At 31.8% G+C, this 10887-nt stretch overlaps 1 protein-coding gene across 1 annotated transcript; it reads right to left on the bottom strand.

Moving 5' to 3' along the window:
• Positions 1–3133: 3133 nt before the first annotated feature.
• On the bottom strand, positions 3134–4676 carry LOC114162803 (transcription factor MYB93). The gene is made up of 3 exons (XM_028046777.1): positions 4480–4676; positions 4260–4389; positions 3134–4115 (listed from the first exon to the last, which is right to left on the bottom strand). The coding sequence occupies exons 1-3, from the start codon at positions 4610–4612 to the stop codon at positions 3380–3382; spliced, it is 999 nt and encodes a 332-aa protein (XP_027902578.1). The 5' UTR covers positions 4613–4676; the 3' UTR covers positions 3134–3379.
• Positions 4677–10887: the final 6211 nt, after the last annotated feature.

Below are 10887 nucleotides of genomic sequence, written 5' to 3'. Positions count from 1 at the left end.
GAAAAGGACCAAATAAAACACGAATTGCGAACATGAGGACCATTTTAAACATTCAGTAAAAATGAGGACCATTTTAAACATTTTGTCAAAATGAGGATCATCTGCAACAAATACTACAAAAATGAGGACGAAAAAGGTATTTAAACCTTATTTATAATAGTGACTATTTAAGTAACCAGTAATTTTTTATTTTATAAATTGGTATCTAAATTAGTAATTATAGTGACTAACTATTTTTTGTCATTGAAATTAGTTTCATATTAATAATTTTCTTATAGTATTTCTTTACCAATAAAAGATATTAGTAAAATTCTTCATCTACTTCTCCAAATAACAATAAAGTTAGTAGAAATTTGATGATTTTCTATTCTATGCAATGTTTACATAAAAGGGAAATATAAAACCTGCCTTGTACTTGTTAAAAAATCATGCATCCATGGGTAGTAGGTACGTTTAAACTAAGATGAATCTTTTGACAGATTTTATCTACATATATCGGTGTGGATGAATTGTTTTATCAATTCTCCACCTAAGACTTTGCTCACCATCTTATACTAATCATCATTTTCAACTAAATAAATCTAGTAAACACGAGAAGCCATCACAATCTTTATTAATCCTTTTATTAGCGTAGCCTTTTTAAATATTTTTAACAGTTATTCTCCAAATACTAGTTGTTCTCATTTATATAATAAATAACATTAGACTTTGAGTGGCTGGGTCATTCAAATTTCTACTTCTTTCTTTTCATATTTTATGGAACATTTAATTTTTTTTTTGGGTAAGTTACCTAATTTTATGTTCTTGATTTATATTATTGTTATTTTGTTTGTTTTTTAATATAGGAAAGAGGACAGTTATTTTGTGTTCTTGATTTAAAAATTTAGATAAAAAGAAATGAAGATAATGCAAGGTAGAAATAATTTACATTTCCCTATGAAATGAGCTATTCTTGTGCATCATTCAAACATCAATGAAGGATATGTTCACTTTTGTATTTATTATGCTTTTGGATTTTACTTAATAGCTCTTATATTTTATTGTATTTGGTGCTTCTTTAAGACCCTTTAAATCTTTATATCATAGCACAGGTTTTCTTTAGAAACCCTCCTTGTAAAAGGGATTGAAATACTCAGAATTTGTTTTTTTCCCTCTCTTGTAAGGATTAAGGTTTAGAATTGTCAAAAAGTGACTCTCAATACTATTACGCAAAAACGCAAGAACGTTCAGAATATAACACGGAATATATCGATTTTGTGACAAAATCAAATCGTGCAAAATAGATTAATAACAACAAAAAGAAAAAAGCATGGCACGATTTGTTTCGAAGCAGACCGGTAAATAATTAATAAAAAAACACGCCATTTGTCAATTGATTATGTGAACAGTAATTTAAAAATATGTTGGGTTTTTTGAAGTAAATATATTGAGAAGAGTTGGTACTATACTTGAGAGTTAAAAACTAGTTTAACTATACGAACCAACTAACGTATCTGTAAATATCTTTTCTTATATATTTATCCTCTATACCGAAGAAATTAAAATGTTCATAACTTGAAGAAATCAAATTTTATTTTATATATTCTGATTCAGAAGAAGTATTCAAACGAGTATTCTATGTTCACTTCCAAGAGAAACAGTTTTCGAAATTTTGATGACAGATTCCTATGAAGGCCAATGACTCAATTTACACACTTGTATGTCAGTATAAATGTACAATAGTAGTACATAACTACGAGAATTAATGTGGTTATTATGAATATGATTGTTCCAACTACCTTGATGACATCATTTTCTTGATTGATGTTGCCACTCGCAAGACAGACATAGCTTCCCAGGCCTTACCAGTATTTTAGTATGCAATAATTGCCTATGTTTGTATATGCATTATCCCCATCAATCAAACAGCATGCTTAGTTTAGACGTTAAAAATCTTATTTAAATTAACATAATTGCAATGACATAAGAATCTTTAAGTGACACACAACGCATGGGGTAGGATTAGGTGGTGAAAATTTTCCCTACACTTAAAAATTAGGAGAGTATGGAGGAGAACAAACCTAACCACATTGTGATTTTCTTTCTTACTTTGACAATCATGCCAAACTTGACCTCAACCAATCGAATTATTCAAGTGCCTTTGACAAGGCATACTCCAAAAAGGTACCATTAGATTAATCACAATGCCACTAGTGCTGCATTGACATGTGTTGTACATCAGTTTCATTGCGAAGACTTTGTAAACTTAGCTATATTTTTTTATTTCTGTTCCTCAAGCCTTACCAGTCAACTTCTTAATGGAAAAGGAATCAAATCTAACTACTCACGATGAAAATACAGGACTTGTTTTAACTTATAAGCAGCCATTTTCCTCTATCGTGGTTTAGGATTTTGCTGCATATTTCAAACACTTCCTAATGTCTCTTAGATAAGCCATCATTAATTTACTCATTAAACTTCAAACAAAACCTCCCACTTGCTCTGTGGAAACTTATAGGGTTCACAAAATAATATTTCAGTGTTTAGATCATCGTTGTAGATCTGCTCAAGGTTTTTTGTTTTCTGGTACTCTTTAGGACCAACACATTTTCTGGTACTCTTTATCTTGTACCTTAGACTGAGGGATGGCTTTGTATAACATCCCATTCCTAATTCGCAACATGTTTTTAATTCATTAGAAAAAAAAAAAAATTAGCTTTTGCTCTAAGCCCTGGGTAGTGATAAAGTTGAGAAGAAAGTAATCAGCGTATAGGTAGCTCTTAAACTGTATTATTCAGTTTTTAGGAAACTAATTTTCTAGAAGTTTATTCATTTTACACACGTTTCTCTCCCACGTACCATTCCTTGATGGTGGACTTCACGAAGCAGAAATCCGGTAAAAGTGCTTGGTGTGTCATGTGTAGTTATTCAAAGTGGACTATATACATAAATCATAGACCAAATTCATGGTTCTTTTCTGCAAGTAAGCTTATTGTCAACTCAGGATCTTCGCGTTTCATGTTCTTCCTACCCTATTTTCTTGAAGAAAAACTTACACATAACATAAACCAAACAGTTCCATTCCATATACACATAACAAATGAAACAAAAAGTAAATAAAAAAAAACACCAGTAAATGCCAAATTTTGTTTGAGCAAAGAAAATATAACTGTTAAAAACGATGCTGTCATACCGACAACCAAACTAGTTCGATGAAACTGTCCCGGAGTTATGTACAAACACATGTATTGATATATAAATACGAATGTATGTAAATGGGCATACATATGTATATGCACGTATATATACTAGAGCATATATATATATATATGGTCTAATTAAGTTACAAGAAGCAAACACGGCATAACACACAATAATTGAACCTCTTCGAAAATAAATACTAAGATAGGTCATGCATGATGGGGTCCTCGAAAAATAGTTCAGGCCAATAAGATTGGGGTCCTCCTCCATAGCTAGAAGTGCTGCTGCTGGCATCTCCGGGATTGTTAGCTGATGTAGCTATTGCATTGGGAGGAATAGAGGGAATAATCCAGGAAGAGTCATGATCAACCGTGTGATCCCCTTGACTTACCATTGCAAAGTTAGTACCTTGACCCATCTCACTATTCAAACATGATTGAGAACTGAAAGAGACTTGTGGGTCTATAAGGTGAGGTAGCACGTTTGGGTGGTGGAGTGGTTGAGAACTAGCAATGCCATGTGAAAATGAGGCAGGAGCATCTGGTTGCAACATCACCGGATTCTCTTTCACATTGGAGATTGAGTTTAACAAAGTGAGAGGTTCCATGTTGTTTGTGGTGGCATTTTGGTCGTAGTGGTTGGGGCTTAAGGAGTTTGAGGATTGGATTAGATAATGAAGGTATTGAAGCTTTGCCAGCTGGACTGCCTCTGCTTGCAACATCATAGCATGTTCATCCAAGGTCTGATGATCCATGAGGTCTGTCATGCTGGCCAAAGCTAGCACATAGGGCAAGCTGGAAACAAGGTCAGTTCTGGGTTGGTGAGTCATTGGATCAAAACCCATCTGAATCAACTTTTTCTTTAAATGAGTATTCCAGAAATTCTTTATCTCATTATCCGTCCTGCCAGGAAGGTGGGTCGCAATTGCTGACCATCTGATAAAATACAAAAAATTATGAACCAAAAAATCAAAAGGAGAAAGTCATAACAGCACAGATAACGAGGAGATAGGCCTGAGTAGGTTAAATTTGCATGGAAAACTGGAGGAAGAAAAAAAAAACTGTGGCAAGGAAACGTACTTGTTTCCAAGAATAGAATGGAGATGAAGAATTGTTTGCTCCTCTTCTTGAGAAAACTTTCCCCTCTTGATATCAGGCCTTAAATAGTTAGTCCACCTTAGCCTACAACTTTTTCCACATCTGTTCAGACCTGCAACAAGAAAGAAAAATGAATGAGGAAACTGACATTAAAATGAGAGAAAAGAACTGGTTTGAGCCATAAAGCTAGAAATTTACGAACCGGCTAGCTTAGGGAGAGCTCTCCAACTTCCATGGCCATGTTTCTCAATGTGCTGAACCAGCTTTTGATCTTCTTCGGGAGTCCAGGGACCTTTCTTAAGGCCATTCTCGTCGCAGCATGGAGATCTTCCCATATTCTGTGCTATACTCAGATTGATCAGAAACTGTTATTATCCTTTACTCCTCGTTACAACCAAATTAAACTGGGGCTGGTGCACACTACTTATATAACCATTATATTCTTATTGCTTCCTTCTCCTCCTTAATTATATCTAATATTAAATAACATTTCACAATCTTTACAACTTTACCCCTCAAGCTAATTAATATGGTGGCCATTTTTAATGTGTTCATATGCAATATCATTATATGAAAATTTATATTGCTAATCAAACAAAATTATAATCAATATAGCTTTTATTATAGTTATTATAAAATTTAAGAAATTTATGATATAATAATGATTAAATGATGATAATTATTTACACTTTTAGAGTATATATGCTATTTTCTCTTGTAAGTAGTCCTTTCCAAGTGGTAGTACTTTTTGTATTTGAATTAATTAAATGGTGTATTAACTAATCTAATGATGTTATTAATTAGTAACAATATACTATTTTTCAAACTTCACTTTACACATACGTTTAGACATGCTAAAGAACTCGATCAATTTCTTCAGATGCAATGGTGTAAAAAATAATTTTTTCCTGTTAATCACTTGAACAATTCATGTTTTCGAAATTGAATAAAATATGATATTGAAACCAAGCAATGAGGACAGTTTGGTAATTATGAAGTAAAGTTGTTTTAGTTTAAATTAAGTGATTATTAATATGGCAATAAAGTGTTCCTAAAAAGACTAGGTTCCAAATTAGATTACGTAACACGTGGCCAATGAATGGTTGTCGGAGGAACCCCTCCCATGCACGCAAAGAGGAGGCTGCTCCCTCTTTCGTCATCGTTTGCATGGCACCCATAGACTCACGTCCTCTCTTCTTGGATTTCATGCCCCTTAAACAAATCATTAACTCAACAACAATACCATGAAAAAGAAATAAAAATATCCCAATAATATATATTACTATAAATCCAACTCTGTATACCCTACATAATATGTATGCCTACGACTAGTTCTATACGCAGACATTAAAAAGTTATTTTATTTTATATAACTTATCGTTTTTTTAAATTGATGATTGAATCCTCCTTCCCGTAATAAATACGGGTGGTGTGCGCTCTCTTTTTCTCAACATTATTATATAGTTTAAATCAAATTTAATGATTTATATTTATAATTTTCTTTTTCACAATAAAAGATGTTTTCAACTTTATATATATTTATATAGTAACCAAAATACTATATAAATAACCCCCACAAAGTTATTATGTGGATGATTTCTATTTTACTCTTTATTTTTTAAGATATTTAATTTATTAATTAACTAATAAACAATATTTTACGTTCATATAAAATCGTATAAGTTGTTCTCGTGTTAATCAGCACTACACATAATATGTGCGGCCATATATTTATTAGGACAACCCTTGTTCAACTTATTTAGGTTGAGGATTGAGTTCACATATAGGTTGAGGATAAAACCATATAAATAAATTTATGAGGACAAGATACACTCGCAATAATCCTAATTAAGAAAAATAAAATAAAATCCTTGGGGGCCAACTACTTTCCCACAATACAATATTATGGAGATTTCTAATCGTATAGCATTTAATAAAATTAACATTGAATTGAAAAATCTAACTTATCTACAATTCAAAATTAATTTTTCCTTTTAAGTTTTTTACTTATATATTTCATAATAGACAAGTTTGTATATTTTATTGGCAATTTTTAATTTGGTCACTGAACAGTTTATTTTCTATTCGATAATTGAATTTGTTTTTATTTTTAAATTTGGCTAGGTTAAGTATTATTAGTCTACATTAAGTATTCTCCTTTCTTCAAGACAATAATCGTTCTTACAGAAAATTAAAGCTTCACAATTGTATCAAAACTAACTGGATTAAATTAAAAAAAAAAAACTATTTCTAATAGAGAAGTACTATGAAATATATAAGATCGATATTAATTTCTTGATTAGTTTAATCCTCTTTATTATAATTATAATGTAATCATCAACATTGAGCAGACACTCAAAGGTACACCAAACCACATATGCATGTGTATCTAGGTCAAATGGAGACGTAAAATATAGGCACATGATTCATAATTTATCCGAATATCTAAACAGGTAAACAAAAAAATCTACGGAAGTTGTTGAAAATAGTTATAGCTACATGGATAGATTATGGATATATAAAGTATATGAGTGAAAGCCTGGAGGTTAAAAAGTCCGGACAAATCAAAGGTACCAGTAATAGCTGAATGCCTGAAAAGGACACAAAGGATGTGACTCCTTTGACTCAGAGGGTGGTGCAGTTGGAGACGTGAAGGAGAATCTGCTGCAGCAGACACCCAAGTCCACCCCAATTTTTTTTTTTTTTTTAACCCTTAAAACATTCTTTGCACGGTTGAGAAACCTTCAATGGCGTTTGTTGGAGATTTGTCCCCATGCACCTTGTTCTGATGCACATTTTCTTGGTCATGGCGGCATCTTCCATTTTAAACCCAATACAAAGTAAAAGGTTATCGCTTAGTACACACTAGTGTTTTGAAACTTGGCTAAATCTGCAAAATCAAATATACATTTGAATCACCCAAATCTAACGATGCTTCTACAATGATACGCATTTACCTATGATTTTGGAGCAGTGGCTTAATGTAATTGGTTCCTTATTTAAATTCAAAACAGGCCCATTTTTAATTTAGTTTAATTGCGAAAAATATAAGTTCATGACACTGACTAGAATCCAGAATTTAATTTAATAATTTATTAAAGAAACTTTTTCAACCTTTAAAAAACATGTTTTTTATTTTTTTTATTTTAAAGTTTAGAGATCAACAAAAAGCATTGATTATATTTGATGGAAAATATAAAAATTAAAAATAAATTTTCCATATATGTGTCTGTCAACTGGTGAACCATGTTGCTTCACAGATAAGCCATTCATTTTCAAACCTAAAATCTATTCGATTTAATTATTAAGTGTCGACGTCTATATGAAGAACAAAGGAGTTAGTTAGAGAGACAATTTTTTTGTTCTTTAACACATTTTTCTTCTCAGTTTCTTGTTCATGTGTCGCAAACCTAGCTCGTTGTCTTTAAGCTTGCAATTTTAGTAAACGAATCATACACACAAAGACATTGATCTCTGAGACAAAGGATCTTGTCGACGAGAATAGAATTAAGGGACCAGTGATGTAAGATGAACTTTATAGTTTGATTATAATATCATCCTTTATTTCAGTGTCAGCTAAACAACTGATTTGCTTGCTGCAATGGGTTTCCAACCAATACCTCCATAAAACGTTAAAAACAAGTTCGAGGCCACCCACTTAGCTTCTACTTCCACATTTCCTACGAACTTCTGTGTCTTTGTCCCCTACAAAGGCCATTCTCGACTGGCTTGAAGGACACTCTTCCAACTGAATCATCGCAATCTCTTTGCTTCTAATGCCTTGCAAAGGCTACGGTTGGTTAAGTTGGTCAGAGACACCTTCCAAAGGTACTATAATCAATGCAAAAATATGCTGAAAAAGACATACACCATTCAATTATACCAAAAATATATGCACCAAACCTAACATATATATGTAAAGGCTGAAATTTAATTAGGGTTCTTAAGTATTAATCAGTGTATGAGTAATTAAGTTAGGACGAGCAATGAAGAAAACAGAAGGGGGGCATTGACAAATTTGGATCTACCTTAGTAACTTGTGTAACGCTTCATTGATGATCACCTACTTATCACCTAGAGAAAAATTTATCTCATCATGCTTTGTTCTGAGGGACACTAACCAAGGTCTTGCCAAATTTAGTCAAGCTAACACCTTTCCAAATTGACTAAAAACCCTTTTCAAGAAAGGTTTTGTTTGATGGACAATCTAATGCCAATCTTGCCTGGAGAGAGAAAGAAATGAAAGTGATGAAAGATGTGAAAAATGTTGGTAAATGTCACTCTTCAAGAAATCAAAATCACCATTTATATATATGTAGCAAAATGCTAGATGATACTTCCAATGCTAAATGAAATCTAAATAAAATTTAGTGAGAGATTAAATATTATGGGTGATATTGAATCGGAAAGAGGCAACTCAAAATATTTTACTATGTATTAACATGTATTGGTATGCTCAAATGGTAAAGTGGTCATATGAGATTTTGATGAGCTAGTATGCACATGACGAGAGAAGCAAAGCAAGTAGAGGGCAACAACAACTACACAGGCATTGAGAAGTAAAAACAAAAGAAATAGCTTACATAATTAATCTACAAAAAGGTTATACAAAAACTTAAGAACCCCAACAAAGGTAACTTGATTAAGTTGGTTCGCTTTGTCTGCTCAGGATTAGTTTATATCAATTTAACTAATTACTTTTACCAGTTTAATGATGTTAAAGTCTAGCCATATCTTTATGTAATCTAATAAAATGGGACACAAATGTTAATAGGCTAAGTTTAACACCATAAATTTAAAAGTTTAGACCTTAGAGCACTTGACTACATAATTAACTCATCCTTTGGTGTATCCCACCACTTTCTTTATTTTCTTGTAAGTGTTATTTACCAGCAGAATACATGAAAGTTATTACTCAATAAAATGTCAAACCTTACAATTGTAAGATGCGTCATCTTGATCGGTTTTATTCTTCTTGATAAAGAGTTATCTGTTTTATTCTTGTTGATAAACTTCGTTTCATTAATAGGAGAAGGGTCCTTAGATGGTACTGATTAATAATCATTAATATGCCGTGAATTTTACAAAAAATAACATGTAATGACTAAAATAACGACGAGACGGCAAACTAAAAATAAAATTTGCAACAAATAAAGTTTGGAGTCGTCACCATAGTTTATCCTGGAAAATTACGAAAAAGTCAAAAAGATAAGACAATATCTGCAAAAAGATGGTTACGCATGGGAAAGGTATTAGCATCCTTACGCGTCCATCTTAAGACGGTACCTTTAATTAAACGTGCAAAAGGATGTGGTTTTTTCAAAATGTTTATTTTCTCCAAAAATAAGAAAACACCGTTAAAAAAGAAACAAAAAAAAAATTATTATTTTTGGGTCTGACAATGATGTAGTTCGTTTTTACCTATTTTCATTCAAAATGAGGAATCAGAAACCACTACTTAGAGCTGTCAAAATGGGTTAGAACCCGTGAGCCAACCCGGCTCACCACGGGTTCGGGCCGGGTTGGGTTGGAATTTGTTTACCTGGCTCATTTAGAATCCGGCTCATCCGGGTTGAACCCGTGGTGAGCCGGATTGGCTCACCAACCCACAGATAGAAGGGTCACACAAGTGTTTTTTTTTATTAAGTTGAGCTTTATATTTGGGTCATGTTAAGTTGTTTTTTTATCCAACACATAAATCATTTGTATTTTTTTATTTTGGTTTGTATTTGGATTGTATAAAAGTTTATTTAGACTTTAATTATAATTACAATTTAGTTTTGACTGAAAAAAAATAAAAAAAAAATAATATTTTTTTTAATTAAGTGAACTTGTGAGCCAACCCATTTAACCCGTCAACCCGTGGTGGGTCGGACCGGGTTCAAATTTTTTTGGCTCGCTAAAAAGTGAGTCGGGTTGGATTGACTCACTAAATCATCAACTCGTGGTGGGTCGAGCTGGGTCGGACCGGGTTACCCGTTTTGATAGCTCTACCACTACTACATAACAAACTGTAATATTAAATGAATCTTGATCTAACCATCATAATTGCAATTTTACTTTATTTAGAAGACAAAAATGCTCATAAGTGATATACAACTTTAATTAATAATTTATTTGATACATACCTATAAAAGGTTAAAAACTACTTAAATAATAAAATAACTATATTTTAATATTACTAAAAATTAAAATATAATTAAACTTAAAAAAAAAAAAATTTGAAGGAGTGACAAAAGATACTATGAAGAAATGAAAAAAAATTTCACATGAAATTGCAATATTTTCACCATTGAAGAATTTGAAAAAGACTATAAATTTCAAAGAGATTTTTGTTTTGAAAAAAGTTAAAGACGACACCTTTCAAACGTTTTAAGCTTCCACTGAGAGACTCTTCAAGTGTCAGAGAGATATGTTTGTCTTTTATTCTAGTAGAGGCCTTCAACATTCCAAAGTGTTTATTGTGTTAGAGATATTATTTAGAAATTCTAAAGGACACTTTTGTCTTTATAAAATCTGTTATATAATTTTATATTATTTTAATTAACAAAATTAATTATTCAGTTTTCAATTTAAAAATGGTAAAATAAAAAAATCATTAATTATACCT

The sequence above is a fragment of the Vigna unguiculata genome, chromosome 9, assembly GCF_004118075.2.
Source record: "Vigna unguiculata cultivar IT97K-499-35 chromosome 9, ASM411807v1, whole genome shotgun sequence".
Classification (NCBI taxonomy): domain Eukaryota; kingdom Viridiplantae; phylum Streptophyta; class Magnoliopsida; order Fabales; family Fabaceae; genus Vigna; species Vigna unguiculata.
Note: the sequence above shows the minus strand (reverse complement) of the source record. Positions and strands in the feature narration are given on the sequence as shown.

Excerpts from the sequence above, each read along its gene's own strand:
- LOC114162803 (XM_028046777.1), bottom strand. The coding sequence starts at position 4,612 with ATGGGAAGATCTCCATGCTGCGACGAGAATGGCCTTAAGAAAGGTCCC. Across the intron at positions 4,390-4,479 it reads AGCTCTCCCTAAGCTAGCCG|GTCTGAACAGATGTGGAAAA; the intron begins GTTCGTAAATTT and ends TTCTTGTTGCAG. Across the intron at positions 4,116-4,259 it reads CATTCTATTCTTGGAAACAA|ATGGTCAGCAATTGCGACCC; the intron begins GTACGTTTCCTT and ends GTATTTTATCAG.